This window comes from Thermomyces lanuginosus (genome assembly GCF_041956635.1).
Source record: "Thermomyces lanuginosus strain ATCC 200065 unplaced genomic scaffold VTN49scaffold_7, whole genome shotgun sequence".
NCBI classification, from domain to species: Eukaryota; Fungi; Ascomycota; class Eurotiomycetes; order Eurotiales; family Trichocomaceae; genus Thermomyces; species Thermomyces lanuginosus.
Genome location: NW_027192341.1, coordinates 1,109,810 through 1,125,051, shown reverse-complemented (window position 1 = coordinate 1,125,051; position 15,242 = coordinate 1,109,810). Strand labels below are relative to the sequence as shown.

The 15,242-nt window shown below is 53.6% G+C and overlaps 6 protein-coding genes across 6 annotated transcripts; 4 read left to right on the top strand and 2 right to left on the bottom strand.

Moving 5' to 3' along the window:
- Nucleotides 1–793: 793 nt before the first annotated feature.
- VTN49DRAFT_7903 (uncharacterized protein) lies at nucleotides 794–5,794 on the top strand (the record flags this gene model as incomplete). Its single annotated transcript, XM_069416224.1, has 1 exon — nucleotides 794–5,794. The coding sequence occupies one exon, from the start codon at nucleotides 794–796 to the stop codon at nucleotides 5,792–5,794; it is 5,001 nt and encodes a 1,666-aa protein (XP_069272264.1).
- A 3,320-nt stretch (nucleotides 5,795–9,114) lies between these two features.
- VTN49DRAFT_7902 (uncharacterized protein) lies at nucleotides 9,115–9,481 on the bottom strand (the record flags this gene model as incomplete). Its single annotated transcript, XM_069416223.1, has 2 exons — nucleotides 9,115–9,369; nucleotides 9,434–9,481. 2 exons carry the CDS (start codon nucleotides 9,479–9,481, stop codon nucleotides 9,115–9,117), a joined length of 303 nt encoding a protein of 100 aa, XP_069272263.1.
- A 129-nt stretch (nucleotides 9,482–9,610) lies between these two features.
- Nucleotides 9,611–11,524, top strand: VTN49DRAFT_7901 (uncharacterized protein; the record flags this gene model as incomplete). The annotated part of the gene is made up of 3 exons (XM_069416222.1): nucleotides 9,611–9,966; nucleotides 10,020–10,210; nucleotides 10,263–11,524. 3 exons carry the CDS (start codon nucleotides 9,611–9,613, stop codon nucleotides 11,522–11,524), a joined length of 1,809 nt encoding a protein of 602 aa, XP_069272262.1.
- A 440-nt stretch (nucleotides 11,525–11,964) lies between these two features.
- VTN49DRAFT_7900 (uncharacterized protein) lies at nucleotides 11,965–12,726 on the bottom strand (the record flags this gene model as incomplete). The annotated part of the gene is made up of 1 exon (XM_069416221.1): nucleotides 11,965–12,726. The coding sequence occupies one exon, from the start codon at nucleotides 12,724–12,726 to the stop codon at nucleotides 11,965–11,967; it is 762 nt and encodes a 253-aa protein (XP_069272261.1).
- Nucleotides 12,727–12,993: 267 nt separating this feature from the next.
- On the top strand, nucleotides 12,994–13,537 carry VTN49DRAFT_7899 (uncharacterized protein; the record flags this gene model as incomplete). The annotated part of the gene is made up of 4 exons (XM_069416218.1): nucleotides 12,994–13,050; nucleotides 13,113–13,173; nucleotides 13,239–13,368; nucleotides 13,435–13,537. The coding sequence occupies 4 exons, from the start codon at nucleotides 12,994–12,996 to the stop codon at nucleotides 13,535–13,537; spliced, it is 351 nt and encodes a 116-aa protein (XP_069272260.1).
- Nucleotides 13,538–13,960: 423 nt separating this feature from the next.
- On the top strand, nucleotides 13,961–15,202 carry VTN49DRAFT_7898 (uncharacterized protein; the record flags this gene model as incomplete). Its single annotated transcript, XM_069416217.1, has 3 exons — nucleotides 13,961–14,780; nucleotides 14,837–15,073; nucleotides 15,123–15,202. The coding sequence occupies 3 exons, from the start codon at nucleotides 13,961–13,963 to the stop codon at nucleotides 15,200–15,202; spliced, it is 1,137 nt and encodes a 378-aa protein (XP_069272259.1).
- Nucleotides 15,203–15,242: the final 40 nt, after the last annotated feature.

Below are 15,242 nucleotides of genomic sequence, written 5' to 3'. Positions count from 1 at the left end.
GAGAGTCTCGACACGATGGCCTGCTTCGGTACAGGGAATTACTCCGTACAGAAATAGAACCTGCCTAATCCAGTACCAATCACTGGAAGAGGAAATAATTGTAGTGGGGGCCTCCACAGTTTTGCCGCAAGCGGCAAATCAATTGCCTCTGGAGTCAGTGGAGTGGTACCATGCACCAAATATGACCAATCACCGTGGGTCTTGTCCTTCACAGCCTCCCCGATCTGGACCAATCAGGTTAGCGCCGCTCGGGCTTGGTCCTCCAACCACATGGCGCTCCAGAAGGATAAACCGATTCCTCCTTCAAAACCAGAAACATCATGCGGCCGTCGTCGCCGTGGATTTTGCCGTGAGTAGGGAGGTGTCCTGCTTGTTTTCCCCCCTCGCTGGTTGCGGTTTACGTTACATGCGCTACAGGTTGGCAGCCAGCCTGTCTTGATATTTCTAATTCTCGTATTCTTTAGATTGCTTTGTTGTGTTTTCGCCAGATCCGTATTCTTCGTCTTGTCAACATTGAGATTTTTGCCCGCGGAGGGGATGCTACCCCGTTTGTGCTGATCAGTTGTTCATCGAGAGACCCAACTCCAAGGATTCCCCCCGTCATACCTCGACCGCCGTCTGTAACTAAGCGACAGGATCGCTCGCCCGTTTACATCCAACAAACAACGAATTGCTGAAAACTCGAATTGAATCAACAATGCACCTTTCGTCGGTGTCGTCCGTTTGATCGTGCAAAAGGGAACTATAGCCGTGTCCTGCGACAGTCCGTGTTGGAATATACACCGGAGTCGCCATGATGGGCCGAGATGACGCCGGCAGGTCCAGTAATGTCGACACGCATCAGTCAGGAAGGCCCGTGGAGGAAGGGCCGTCTACCGGCGATGGAATGCAGTCAGGTGGAGTAACGCGTACGGCGAGTATACACTCGGTTGCGGCGCCGGAGCGGCCATCGCTGGATCAATCGACGCAGCAGCAGCAGCAACAGCAGCAGCCGCGAGTTCGGTTCTCGGCCGACTTGGATCGGAGGACCGCTGTCCCGCCGGTTCAGCCAGGGCATGCTCGCTTGCGGCCTGCCGTTCCGGGATTGAGCATCAACACGTCGATTCCAGCAACGAACGCCCGTGCGCCGAGCCCATTGCGCAGGTCGCCCCTCGCCGATGACGCCCAACCCGCCCAGTCACCGTCAGCCGTGCCCTCTCCGGGGCCCAATACTGATGATCCCGCAGGACCACGGACCCGCAACCGTGGGTACTCCCTACGGCGGATGCTGTTCACGAAGAATCTGCAGTCGCCGCAGGATGAGAAGGGAACTGTGGATCTCGAGATGCAACCCGTCACGTCGGACCAATTGGAAAAGGACACAGAGAGAACGCTCGTTGCGGAACGTTCGAAGGAGTCTGCTCAGAGTTCCGATCTCGATGACGACGTGGAACTGTTGGACATGCACGAACCGAAATATTCAAATCCCTTTCTTCGCAGGGCTTCCTCGACCATTTCCGCAGGTCAACGGTGGTTGGTGTCCACTGCTACCACTTCTCCTGCATTCGCCCAGATGGCTTCCTGGGCCAAGCTCATTCGCAAAACGGTTCTTGGAATTCGCGAGCTTCCACAAGGAAAGGATGGTCGCCATATTGACCTCAATGTGCACCGCACAGAGGCGCTCATTGATGAGAAAACGGGCAGGCCGTACATCAACAATTCGATCCGGTCCAGCAGATACAGTCTTTGGAGCTTTTTTCCTCGCCAATTTATCGCGCAATTCTCCAAGCTCGCCAACTTTTACTTTTTAATCATCTCCATCTTGCAAATGATCCCGGGCCTGAGTACCACGGGAACGTTCACGACCCTGGTGCCGCTGATGATTTTTGTTGGAATTTCCATGGCAAAAGAAGGGTTTGACGATATTCGCCGCTATCGTCTGGACAAAGAGGAAAATAATAGGTTGGCCTATGTTTTCCGCCCAGGCGAGTGTGGTAGAGAACCTCAATCTCGTCGAATAGGCAACGGTTACGATGGTAATTCCATTTCCAGCGATGATGCAGGCTGGATTGCCGTCAAGTGGCTTGACGTTCGCGTTGGAGATGTGGTTCGAATCAATCGTGACCAACCGTTCCCGGCAGACGTGGTCTTGCTACATGCCGAGGAGCCCACTGGGGTGGCCTATATCGAAACAATGGCGCTCGATGGCGAAACCAATCTCAAGACCAAACAGCCCTGTCATGCAGTGGCCAAAGTGTGCAAAACTCCCGAAGAGATTGCTGATCCACGCAACTGTATCAGCTTCAGTGTGGAGGCTCCCAACATTGACCTCTACAAATTCGACGGTAATGTCACTGTTGGCAAGGACAAGCTGCCGCTCACCAACAACGAGATTGTCTACCGAGGGAGCGTCCTGCGGAACACGGAGTTTGTCTACGCTATGGTGATTTATACCGGCGAAGAGTGCAAGATTCGGATGAATGCCAACAAGAATCCTCGCATCAAGCGGCCGGCGTTGCAGACTGTGGTCAATTACGTTGTGATTGTAATTGTGTTAGTGGTCATTCTTCTGGCAGTCATATGCACCGTTTCGTACCATTACTGGGCCAAGAAAACAGAGGCCAAGTCGTGGTATCTGGACGATGCGCATGTATCCATCGGCCCCGTTTTTACATCGTTTGTGATCATGTTCAACACTTTGATCCCCATCTCCCTCTACGTCAGTTTGGAAATTGTCAAGGTGGCGCAGATGTTTCTCTTGAACGACATAGACATGTACGACGAGGCGTCAGACACGCCTCTCGAGGCACGCACGTCCACCATCAACGAAGAGCTGGGGCAGGTCAGCTATATTTTCTCAGACAAGACGGGCACTCTGACCAACAACGATATGCGCTTCCGGGGAATGAGCGTGGCGGGCACGGCGTGGATGCACGACAGTGATCTGCGAGAGGAAGCTCTTCGCGAGGGCAATCGCCCGTATCTTCTCCACAAGAAGCGCAGCGTCAAGGGGAAGAAGGCAGCTCGCAGGTCCCAATCGGAGGCCGTCACGCGATCTGATTCGGCCCGGCTCTCCATCGCTTCGGTGAAGTCGGGGCAGGTGCAGCGGCCCAAGTTATTGAGTCATGGAAAACCTTTTCATGGAGGAAACACAATGGAGCTGCTGGCGTACATCCAGCGACGCCCCATGAGTCTGTTTGCGCGCAAGGTCAAGTTCTTCATCTTGTCGATGGCTCTCTGCCACACCTGCATTCCGGAGCGCAGGGAGTCAGGGGATATCACTTACCAGGCGGCCTCCCCGGATGAAATGGCGCTGGTGACGGCGGCCAAAGAGCTTGGCTACCTTGTTGTTGATCGAGAACCTACCAGCCTTACCATCCGGACTTACCCGTCTGGTTTCGACGCCGAACCGGTGGATGAAGTCTACGAAGTTTTGGACATTATTGAATTCTCCAGCACCCGCAAGCGAATGTCCGTGATTGTTCGGATGCCCGATCAGCGCATCTGCCTCTTCTGCAAGGGTGCTGATTCCACCATCATGAAGCTCCTTAAACAAGCCGCCTTGGCGAGCGAGAAAGCCGCCGAAGTTGAGCGGCGCGCTAGCCTCCGCAGGACCAGCGAGGCACATGAAGCAATTCGGCGGAACAGCGAGCAGTTGCAAAGTCCCACTTTGATGCGGCGTTCCAGTATGGCTGCACGCCGGTCCAGTGGCGTGTCGGGCAACCGTGCGTCGTTGCGGCGCAGCGTGGATCTCTGGCTCCGGGATCGAGAAACTGACCACGGCTCCCAGTCGAGGGATTACGATGTTAGCGAGCATTACAGCCCGCGGCCATCCATGGCACGGAACTCGATGGCCCTGTCCGAAGGACGACCTTCGTTCCAAGAAGACGACAACGTCGACCTTGTCGATGAAGCCTTGGTGGTCGATGAGCAGGCGGTGTTTGAGCGCTGCTTTCAGCATCTCAATGACTTTGCCGCGGAAGGGCTGCGTACGCTCATGTATGCCAGCCGGTTCTTGGACGAGTCGACCTATCGGGAATGGAAACAGGCTTACAATGAGGCTACCACCAGTCTCGAAAATCGGCAGGAAAAAGTCGAGCAGGTAGGCGCACAGATCGAGACACAACTGGATCTGATCGGTGCCACTGCCATTGAGGACAAGTTGCAGAAGGGCGTGCCGGAAACCATCGACAAACTGCGACGAGCCAACATCAAGCTCTGGATGCTAACGGGTGACAAGCGCGAGACAGCCATCAACATTGGCCATTCGTGCAAGCTGGTCAAGGACTATTCCGAAGTAGTTGTGCTGGACCACGAGAGTGGAACGGTTGAAAAGGACATCATCAAGCTCACCGCAAACATCCGGAGGGGCAAAGTTGCGCACTCGGTGGTTGTTGTTGACGGACAGACGCTGTCCGCGATTGAGGCCGATTACAGATTAATGGAGCGGTTCTTCACACTTGCCGTCTTGGTCGACTCCGTCATTTGCTGCCGCGCCAGTCCGAAGCAGAAGGCGTTCTTGGTGCAGTCTGTGCGGAAGCGCGTGAACAACTCGATCACACTGGCCATCGGCGACGGTGCCAATGATATTGCCATGATCCAAGAGGCGCACGTTGGTATCGGCATTGCGGGCAAGGAAGGGCTCCAAGCGGCGCGCATCTCGGACTACTCCATTGCCCAGTTCCGATTCCTCGCCAAGCTGCTACTTGTACATGGCCGCTGGAACTACATCCGTGTTTGCAAATACACTCTGGGCACATTCTGGAAAGAGACGTTGTTCTATCTGACCCAGGCGATGTACCAGCGCTACAATGGCTTCTCCGGCACCAGCGTCTACGAACCATGGTCCATGAGTATGTTCAACACTCTGTTCACGTCGCTTGCGGTGATTTTCTTGGGCATTTTTGAGAAGGATCTCTCGCCGTCGACGTTGTTGGCAGTTCCTGAGCTCTACAAGAAAGGTCAGCGGAATGAGGGATTCAACATTCGACTCTACCTGGGTTGGACCCTGCTCGGTATAGCGGAGGCGGCGATTGTATACTTCACCATGCACCGCCTCTTTGGTTTGAGCATCATCAGCCACGACAATACCGTGTTCCCGCTGGGTCTGCTGCTGTACACGTGCTGCGTAGTGATCATCAACGTCAAGCTTCAATGTCTCGAGATTCACAACAAGTCAATCCTGTCGGCGATTGTCATGTTCATCTCGATCGGGGGCTGGTTCCTGTGGAACATCATCCTGTCGCGGCGGTATGACGACAAGAACTCGGGTAAGAGCATCTATGCCGTTGAGGATAACTTCCTCACGCGCACCGGAGAGAGCCTGAATTTCTGGGCGGTGGTCCTCCTGATCGTTGCGGCGGTGCTTCTCCTCGAGATTGCCGTGTCAACGATCCGAGGCGTCATCTTCCCGACCGACGTGGACGTGTTCCAGGAGCTCGAGAGGGACATTGAGATTCGGCGACGGTTCGAGGAGGCCGCGGCGCCGTACCTGCAGCAAGGCTGGGACCATGGCAAGAAGAAGTCCAGCATGGAGATCGCGCAGGAAGAAGCGGAGATGGCGGCCCGGGAGAAGGAGGTGCACGAGCTTCTGCGTCGGAGGGAGAAGATGGACAGCAACAATGATGATATCCTCTGGGAAATCGAGCAGAGCAACAGCAATCTAGATAATCGGGCAGACATGAATGAGGGCGAAGCAGGAGGTACGACGGGTTCCGGTGTCACCGGAGGTGGCCGTCGACGATCACATGAGATACACGAATTACTGTTCAGCAAAGGCTTTGGCAGCATCAAAAGGGGTCCGGAGTTGGGTTGAACTGAGGTTAGAATGTTTGTTATGTTTGAATGTTCTGTCTATAGTTTCGTGATATCCCGGTGCATACTAGAATTGGGTGTACATACATACAATGCTACTGTACAGTCCGCTCGAATTGGAGAACTGCATGAGCGACAGCCAATCACTTGAACATGAAGATCGTTCTCGGCTTTCTGGTCTGATTTTCTGGAACCCGCATGGAAAACTCATCATCAACATCCCTGCAAAAAGGCAGATCACCGCAAAAGGCAAAAACTCGATCACCAAACTCAATTGCTTTCCGTTTCCAGATAATGCATTCCCTTGCTTGAAAAGGTTTAGTTTACGCTTAACTTGGCTTACGGGAATCCGGAACTGCTGGGAGAAGTTAAGTGTGGGATCAAGTCCTAGGAAAGCCAAGAAGAGACGTTAAGACTAATGCAAGTCTGCGGGGAGAAGTATGAGTAAAACTTTGCTTCTTCTGATGCACATTGCAGCGCCGCAAACGTTAACGGGAGAAGTTTGAGCTGGAAAGTTAGGTTGGTGATAAAGTTTATCCAGGTCGGTCAATTTGCTTAATAGGTAGTATGCTGTGCTGTCGCCCGGGTTGATGGCTGAGCTGAGTTGGATGTGAGGAGGATTGAGGGATTTTGGCTCGATAAATGATGAGGATCCGTGTGAATGAATTGATGGCGTGTGCTTGCTTGTGTTGGATGCAGCGCATTGACGAATTCTGGAAGGATGGGATTCAGCGTGTACGGCGCACAATGAGTAGAGAATATGCATAACCTAATCGCCACAGAGCGCTATGATATCAGTTCGAGGGATTTAATGACAATCTTGCCGAGCAAATAGTCTGGCTCTTCCCTCTCAAAGATCGGCAGGCAAGACCTGCCGACTCGGCAAATCTGGTGCTATCGATGATCAACACTGAAGAAGTAGCACGGAACGGATCGACCTATCCGGCTCTTTGCTAGGGTTATGAAATATGTTCCGTACAAACTTACCGTGATCCCCGGACGATGATCGCCATTGTGGCTGTTTTGACCAGCTACCGGAGTGCCAATTACGTGCCGTGTTTGTAGTTTCTATTCAAGATGATTCCATGGAATGAATCTCGAACCTTGGCAATGTTGTTATTGTCATGATGTAGGCTCGGAGAACTCGGTAACTATGTCAATGGATCTCGTCGAGTTTGGCTAATGGTAGTATGCTAGTCCGTTGGCGTGGGGGTTCGGTGCAGAAGGATCGATAGGGCCGGCTTATTGTTTCATCCCCGGGAAACTTAGTTTGGTAAAGTCGCCGACCATGTATTTACCTGTTCTAATGGCGAGTGGCTCTAGATGACGTCTCGGGGAATCCTTCAAGGACCATAAGCCTCGATGAAAAGGAAAAGGTGAACGGACGTTGCTGAATCAATGACGCCACGACAGCAAGCATCATCATTGTATCAGGTAGCCCTTTGAAGGTGTTGGGTTTCAGGTTCAGTGGTCCTTTGTACCAATCTGGCAGCATCTCCATTGTTGCTTGTGCTTTGGATGTTGGGATGATCTGCGAGGTTAAACATGGCGTGGAGCTGCTCGATGTCAGACCCTTCTACCCACGGTGCACATTGCACAAACCACGTTCAACGTCCTGCGTTGAGTGCTTCTAGACTTGGAAGATGGAAAGGCTTCAGACATTATCGGGCAATTGGATCGCGAGTCATGACAGTCGGATGTTACTGACATGAGAACTTCACTAATCAAACCAACAAAGCCAAGGTCCAGCTCGCAATGCTTCGTTCTGATAGTCCAGTCTTGGCTTGACTTGAGAGCGCCATTCAACAATAGTCAACCTAGCTATGCCGGTGAGCTGCTGGTCATGTTTGTATACTAGGCGAACCAGTGTCCTTGGCGGCTCTCAATGGTACAGTAGTACATAGTACTGGGTCGATGGGCGATGCCACAAGGAACCAGGAAGTGTTTAGGGCTAGTCCCTGCAACCCCACAGATTTCCCGATCTAATTTCCTATGATACGTTGATCAAACGCGGATCTTGATCTTCTCCGGGATCTAGAACGCGAAGATTGCCTGAGCTTAGCTTAGCAGGTAGTTTGTCCTGTCAGAGGATTCGAGACATGCAGCTACCAACACGGCCTATCAAGGATCTTGACGGCGTCGCCGATCAGAGGATCGATCTGCGCGCTAGTCCCGATCTGTCGTCTCTGCTTGCGCAGCGTCCATGCTTGCATTGAGCGCCAACTGTTCGAACTGCAATCCTGTCCCAACAGAATCAATAATGGGCAGTCGTCCTCTCATGGTCAAGAGCTACCAGATCTGCAGCGGACGGGATGTCTGATAAGCGATCGACCATCAAAGACCGCCCGTGCCATGGAACACACCGACGGAAGTGCTTAGTGAGTAGGTAGTGAGTAGGGAGCCATTGTGCCGTAGGTCGGTTCCAAATGCCATATCGCGGACAGTTGGTCCATGCTCGACTGGCGTTCGTGCTCGCCCTTGCTTGCCACGTTTCAGCTGTTTGATCTCGTACGCAGACCACGAGTACGTAGCGCCGACTAGTTGTTTGCCTCTTCCAGACTTAACAGCGGAGATTTGATAACCTACTTTGCTCTCTCCTGTTTCTTGCATCCAGATCCTCCCATGTAGTCTGCATTGATCGAACCTTACTCCATAGTCCATACAGAGAGCTGTCATGTCCAAAGCGTGGTATCGTTTAGCCGGCAGCCGCGGGGTGTCGGGCCATGATCACCGCCGATATTACCCGACCTAACCCCTTAGAGTTAGCATTTGCACTGCAAGGTTTATACTGATTGAGGAAGGTCACTCACCATCCCGATACACGAGTCAGTCAACGCCCGATCCCTGGGACCGTGAGCGCCACACGCCCACACTGGCCTGGTGGAAGCTTACGTAAGTCCTTGTCCATCGGTTGGAGTCCCGCACGCGCTAATGCGTAAGCGCCGGTAGGGTTGATGGTCGCCAGGGACGGACTTATCATAGCCACTGAGTGTTGGGCCTTCCCCCCCCCACGAGGCCCACGTCAAGACGGTCAGACCACTGGATATTTCCCATTCGGGAATAGTGGCGGCCAAAGTTCAGGCACCAAAGGCATAGATACCTCAGGCGCCAAACCCAGCCTCAGGTTAGCGTTCTCACCCACCTTCCGGCGCCCGGGCCTCCTTCTACCATTCTGGCCGTCGTCAACGTCCAGTCCATCTCTCGACGTTTACAGACCTTCAGCTTTACTTTTTTCGTCGCTCCTTTAACACCCTTTTACCAGCTTCTTTTGACTTTTTCCTTCTTACCGGCCCCTCCCTTTTCGATTCTTTGGATCGTTCGTCACTCCTTTCGAACGATCCGCTGTCGCTCCTTTTGCTCAGCCTCGCTCCATGCCATAAATTGCCGATTCTTCGCTTCGTCTCTCCGCTGGCCTTGGAGCTCGCGGACCCTTTTTTTAAATTTTATTTCTCTTTGTTGACGGCAGCCTGCCTGTTCAATCGTGGATAACCCCCGCTCGGGGCAGCGAGTGTGTCCATCGGCTGTGAAACGAGTAGCTGCTTGGTTCAGCTCTCCAGCCCGGTCGTTGCGCCTTTCCTAGTATACGATCCTCGCGCAACGTCTTCGTACCTTGATCCCCTTGTGTTTTTTTTTTTTCTACTTTCCCACGCAGCGCTGGAGCGTTGCGACCCGTTTGACGTACGAACATTGACGCTCTGTGACAAAAGATCCAAAAATCGACCTTGTAAACCACTGCTGGTTCAGGGTGCCCCAGCCGAACAGCCCAATCGTTCTTCCTGATTGATATCACCTTTCTCTTATCTCCTTGTCCACCGCCATGTCTTCGACAGACACTTTCTCGACGCCGGTGGCGCCGTCTGCCACTTCCTCTACGTCTTCCTCGATCTCGACCCCCTCCTCCGCGACCACCAGTCCCACCACGTCCTCTCGCACAATCACCTCCAGTTCGACCTCGGCCTCTTCAACCACCACCTCGGGTGGCCGTCGGCACCGTAAAAGCACGTTGACCCAACAGCAGAAGAACAATAAACGCCAACGAGCTACGCATGACCAATTAGTGACCCTGGAGATGGAGTTCAACAAGAATCCCACCCCGACTGCCGCCGTCCGAGAGAGAATAGCCGAGGAGATCAACATGACGGAAAGATCCGTCCAGATTTGGTTCCAGAACAGGTGGGTACTCATCTCTCCTGAGACACTCAGAATGATGATTAACACGCACGAAGGCGAGCCAAGATCAAGATGATTGCAAAGAAGAGCATCGAGACTGGAGAAAGCTGCGACTCCATCCCCGAGTCCATGCGCCAGTACCTCGCCCAGCAACTGAATTTGAGCAAGGGTGGTAAGGACCTTTTGAACCGGCGAAGTGGTGGTCAGACCCCGAGCTCGACCGAGTCGAGCCAATCGGGCAAAGTTGGTTAGTCGAGATATCTCTGGGCCATTGTCTTTATTGTGCTAATTGAGTATAGTTATCCACCACTTCACCTGCCGGTCTCTCAGCATTGGAAGCTGGCGTCGCATTGGCCAGAATGCGATGGATCTGGTCATCTTCTACTCCCCCGAGAAGGCGACAATGACATACTACATCAACAACGACTCGGCGGGCTACAAGATTGAATATCCGTTCTCACACATTAAGAACATCAGCTTGGACCTCGGTGAGATGACACCCAATGGCCGACCTGGTGGTCTGGTTGTGGAACTGCTTCGGCCGCCATTCTTCTATATGGACTCCGCCAACACGGGCGGCTTCATTCGCTGTGGCGACTTCACCGAAGACCAACAGGCCAGCCGCATCCTTGTTCATTACCTGGGCGGCCATCCGAAAGTGCTGAGCATGCAGCTGGCCAAGTTGGTCTCGTTGGACGCTTTCCAAAACCGCATGGCATACAACAACAACTACCCTATTGAGGACCAGCTCTCCTCGCCGCACAGCATTGACCGCCCCGCTTCTCAACCGAATCAACTACCCATGGCGCAAGTCGCCATGTATCCGGACGCTCAATTGGGCGTCGCCCAGCTTGCACAGGGTCACAAGCGGCAACGCAGTCGATCTCTGCCCACAGCCGTGGACTTTACCTATAACCAAACCGCCATGCCAGCTCTCCAAGTGCAGCCACAACTTCCCCAGCTTACCACTGATCTTGCTTCGGTTCCCCAGCAAGAGGCCGCCCAGGGGCTGGTGTCTCCCACTTCCAGCTACAGCGCGGATGCTGGGATGTATCCAATGTCTGCCACGACATCGGTGACGACCATGGCCACGACTGCAGGAACTACGACGGTATCGGATTACACCGATTCGAACCTCGTGGACGCCGCTCGCCAGACCGAACCGGTGTCCATGGTGACCAACGCGGCGACGGCACAGTACAGTGTGCCCTACGTTGCGCAGTCGCCCATGGTGTCCCAGTCGCCGGTATCGACGGTGAGCCCGGTTGAGTCTCTGATGATGGATCAGTCGCCGCCACTGTCGGCGTTGCCCAACACCACCATGTCGTCGGACCTATACCCAGGCGACCAGCCTGTTGGCATGACGGAAGGAGAAACGATCTCGAGTGGAGAGTACGCCAAACCACCCACTCTGGACCAACTCTCTCTGGGGCGTGCGCTGGATGGGTCGAACTTGGATCTCAGCCTGCACGGGCTCCCGGATGATTATTCCCCCGTTACCACGGTGGAATTTCCAGGCATAGTTCTTCCTTATCACATGCTAAACCCTGCCTCGACCTAGTGTCGTGATGTCTTGCCGGGCAGGACGCCTGAGGTTTGTCGAGGGAGGTTTTATCAGTTTCTTTCTACGGCCGGTTCTGTAGTCCTCCTTTCATGTGTATACTTTTATTACCTTTTCCCTCTTCGTCTCCCTCTTTTTTTCTCTGTCTCCTATCTTTGGGTTATTTGGTGCCGGGTTCAGGTTGTGATCATTGCCGCGGTCAATAGATTCATTGCATTGTCTGTTTTCAGTCGAGAGCAATTTGCTTTGTTGCGTGCATTCCTTTGCCCTCTGGTGCCCGTCATCAAATGGGCTGTGAAAGTGAGATTGCTTTGCAGATGCTTGGATCTACCTATTTATTGAACATTGGAATCGAACAAATTGACCGTTCACCGGGTATCAAATCATACACATACTATACATACTATACACATGCCATGTAAATGTACATTATATAGCTCTCACCGACCCTCCCAACCCGGAGGAACCCTGGGCTTCAAGCCTCGATTTTCTCTGAGATACCTCTCCATGACAATCTCCATTCTCGCCAGAAACCCACGATAATCCAAGTCATCCCTCCCCGCCGTGCGCGGTCCAACCCCATGCTTGACCCCTTCCTTGCACCAGACACTCCACGCCCCCATCTGCGCCGCCATCAGCGTATCCGTCCCGATCCTATCGCCAACAACGGCAATCTCGTCCGCCTTTTCCACCACCCCTTTTTCCCGAAACCACGCTACGACATCCTCACCACAGAACGGTTTCCGGCGTTTACCAGGTTGTACGCGGAATACGGAGATTTGCAGTGGCCGGAGGGATTCCTCCAGTCGGCGAGCTTCGTCCTCGTAGCGCGCAGAGTCCGGGCGGCTGCCCGCAGTATTGGAAACGATGAGGATGCCGTGCGGATTGCGCTCGAGGTGGAAGGGGGAGGTTGGAGAGGTACGGAGGGATTCAAGTTTGCGGAGGTATGGCGCGGGGAAGTCTGTTGTGTGCGGCGGGCAGAGAGTGTTGTCTTTGTCGAGGACGAGGGCGCGAATCGTGGGCGTGGTGGGTTTGGGTTTGTCGGTTGTTGTGGTGGTTGTCGAGACAAGGTGCGGTCCGAGCTGCTCGGGGAGGTCGAGAAAGGTCGGGATGGTGAGATTCGGGAGGAGATGCGCTGGGTTGCGCAGGAGGGTTTGGACCGTGAGATTGAAGGCGGAGAGGTTGGTGTTGAGAAGGGGCATTTTCTCTACTTTTCTTCGGTTCCCGTTCAATGGTGTCTGGATAGCTAGGCAGGCTGCGAGCTAGATTGACCTGTAAAAAAGATCGAACACCGATCTATCGATCAATTCAAAATAAAATCTCCCGCCCCACGATTACGCTCCCTCTCACCCTCCGTCCTAGCTTCCTCAGGCTTTCTGAACAGTTCGTCTCTTCAAGTTTACGAACTGGTCCGAATTTTCCAATAATCGTCGTCGATTTCCGTCCCTCTCTGAGCTTGATCATTCGCCATGGGGAAACAAACTAGCACCATCGGGATTCCGATTAAGCTGCTCAACGAGGCCCAGGTACGCAAATTGTTCCCTTGGTGACTGTCCTCGTTTGAAAACTCTGTCTGACTCGATACTAGGGCCATGTTGTCACGCTAGAAATCACATCGGGACAGGTGTATCGTGGGAAATTGCTCGAAGGTGCGCCCACCATGACCATCTCCGTCGCGTCCGAGTAATGGACGATCTTGCTAATTCGCCTGCAGCCGAGGATAACATGAACGTCCAACTCAAGGATATCACCGTCACCGCGCGCGATGGACGGGTCTCGCATCTCGATCAGGTGTATATTCGGGGTAGCCATGTGCGGTTCTTTATTGTGCCGGATATGCTGAGGTTGGAATCTCCCGTTCAGAGCCTTTTTGTTGTATGGGATCATGCTGACTTGCGGCCTTACTCTAGGAATGCGCCCATGTTCCGTACCCGAGGACAGCGTGGTCGTGGTGTTGGTCTTGCTCGCGGTAAGGCCACGGTGAACCGGGCTCGGGGCCAGAAGCGGGGTTGAAGGTGTTACCTGCGCGCGCAATGGGACGTTTCTCTTTTTCATACCGCAAAGCTGCTTGGGGAAATGCTACGGGCGGTTTCCTTATGCTGCATTTTCAATGTCAAAGTTGAGGGCAGGTGTCCGGATTACATTACGGTTCATGGGTTGATTTTTTCCGTTTCTGTTATTATCAACGTCTCAGGACTAGGACTAGCTTGGGCTGTTATTAGGAAAAGGGCCGTGACTTGTGTCTGGAAATATCGTTTTGATGTACTCTGTAGATTGATTCAACTCCGGCAGAGAGTTCGAAGGTGGAGTATTGTATCCGTAAGACCAAGCTTGGGAGCCCAGACAAGCTCCGACCATTATTAATGCTACAGGCACCGTCATGAGAACAACTCACAGAAACACGAGCATCACATAGCAAATATAAACACGCAAACCATGCCGACGTCGAACTCACCCGGCGAGACCACGGCCGCCGCCAGCTCCAAACCCAAAACCATCACCAACCCCCGCCGCCTCCTCGTGCTCACACCCGCGCCTCACTCCCAGGACACGATCCCTCCTTTCCTGCAAACATTAACCGGCTCCCCGGTGAACAACGTTCCCGGCGATCACGACGGTGACGGCTCAAAAGGTCCCGCGACGTCCTCGTTCGCTGGGTATACCACACATACCCCGCTACGGATAGAAACAAAGTACTACAACGCAGATGTTCCGATATGGGTTGATGAGCTTCCTCTCTCCTCACCAGATAAGCCTGATGATAGCGATGAGGGGGGGAAGAAGAGTCAATGGAGCACCGAGTTCCTCAGCGACGAGGCCCGCGTTGTGCGCGACGCGATAGGCGCGGTGGTGGTGTGTGTGCAGAACCCCGCACCACGAAATAGTGATGCTTTGCCCAAGACATCGGCAGAAAGTGTGGAATCGGAGGAGGTGCTGCAGAGGCCGGATGTCCGCGCGCTGAAGGCCACGCTGGCGACGATCGGGGAGGTCAAGAGTCGAATTGACGAGGAGAGGGGCGGGTTGGGAGAAGTACCTGGTTTGTTGGTCTTGATGGGGAGTAAGACGGAGAAGAAGACAAAGAAGAAGGAGGAGGAAGTGCCTGAAGTTGGTGAGGAAACAGACGCGGACGCGCCTCCTCTGAGCGCCGCTTGGTGGGAAGATCAGCTCTACGATGAAGGAATTCTCGGGTTTGAAGTCGTGGAGTGGGATCCACGGAGTAGGGAGCCGGAGCAGGAGAAGAGGAATAGGTTTGGGGGTATGTTTCTCTAGTCTCTGTCTTGAGGGAGCGGCTTTCCTGATCTACGTTTTAAGAGTTCGAGGGTATGCGCCGGATTAGAGAGGTTCTAGAGACCCATGACTGGTCTGGTGAGCCAGAGGAGGACCATGATAGCGACTCTGGCGGCTTCGATCTTGAGGTTAATGAGCTCGAGCGTGAGATGATGGGGTTGAAATTCGCCGTGCAAAATGGCGAAGACGATCGGCAGGAGGACCCCGAGAAGTTGGTGGAGGAGATGGACGCCCTCGTGGAAAGAATGCGTGCGATCAAAGGTAAACCGGATCCTTTGCCCCCAGAGGTACAGAGTGCTAAACTGCCTAGACATGAGTGCCGATATGCCAGAGTCGCAACGCAGGGCGTTTGCGTCCAAGGCTATTCGTGATCTCATGAAGGATCTATGATTGTCTCCATTAAACTCATAAAGCCGTTATGGATACTAAA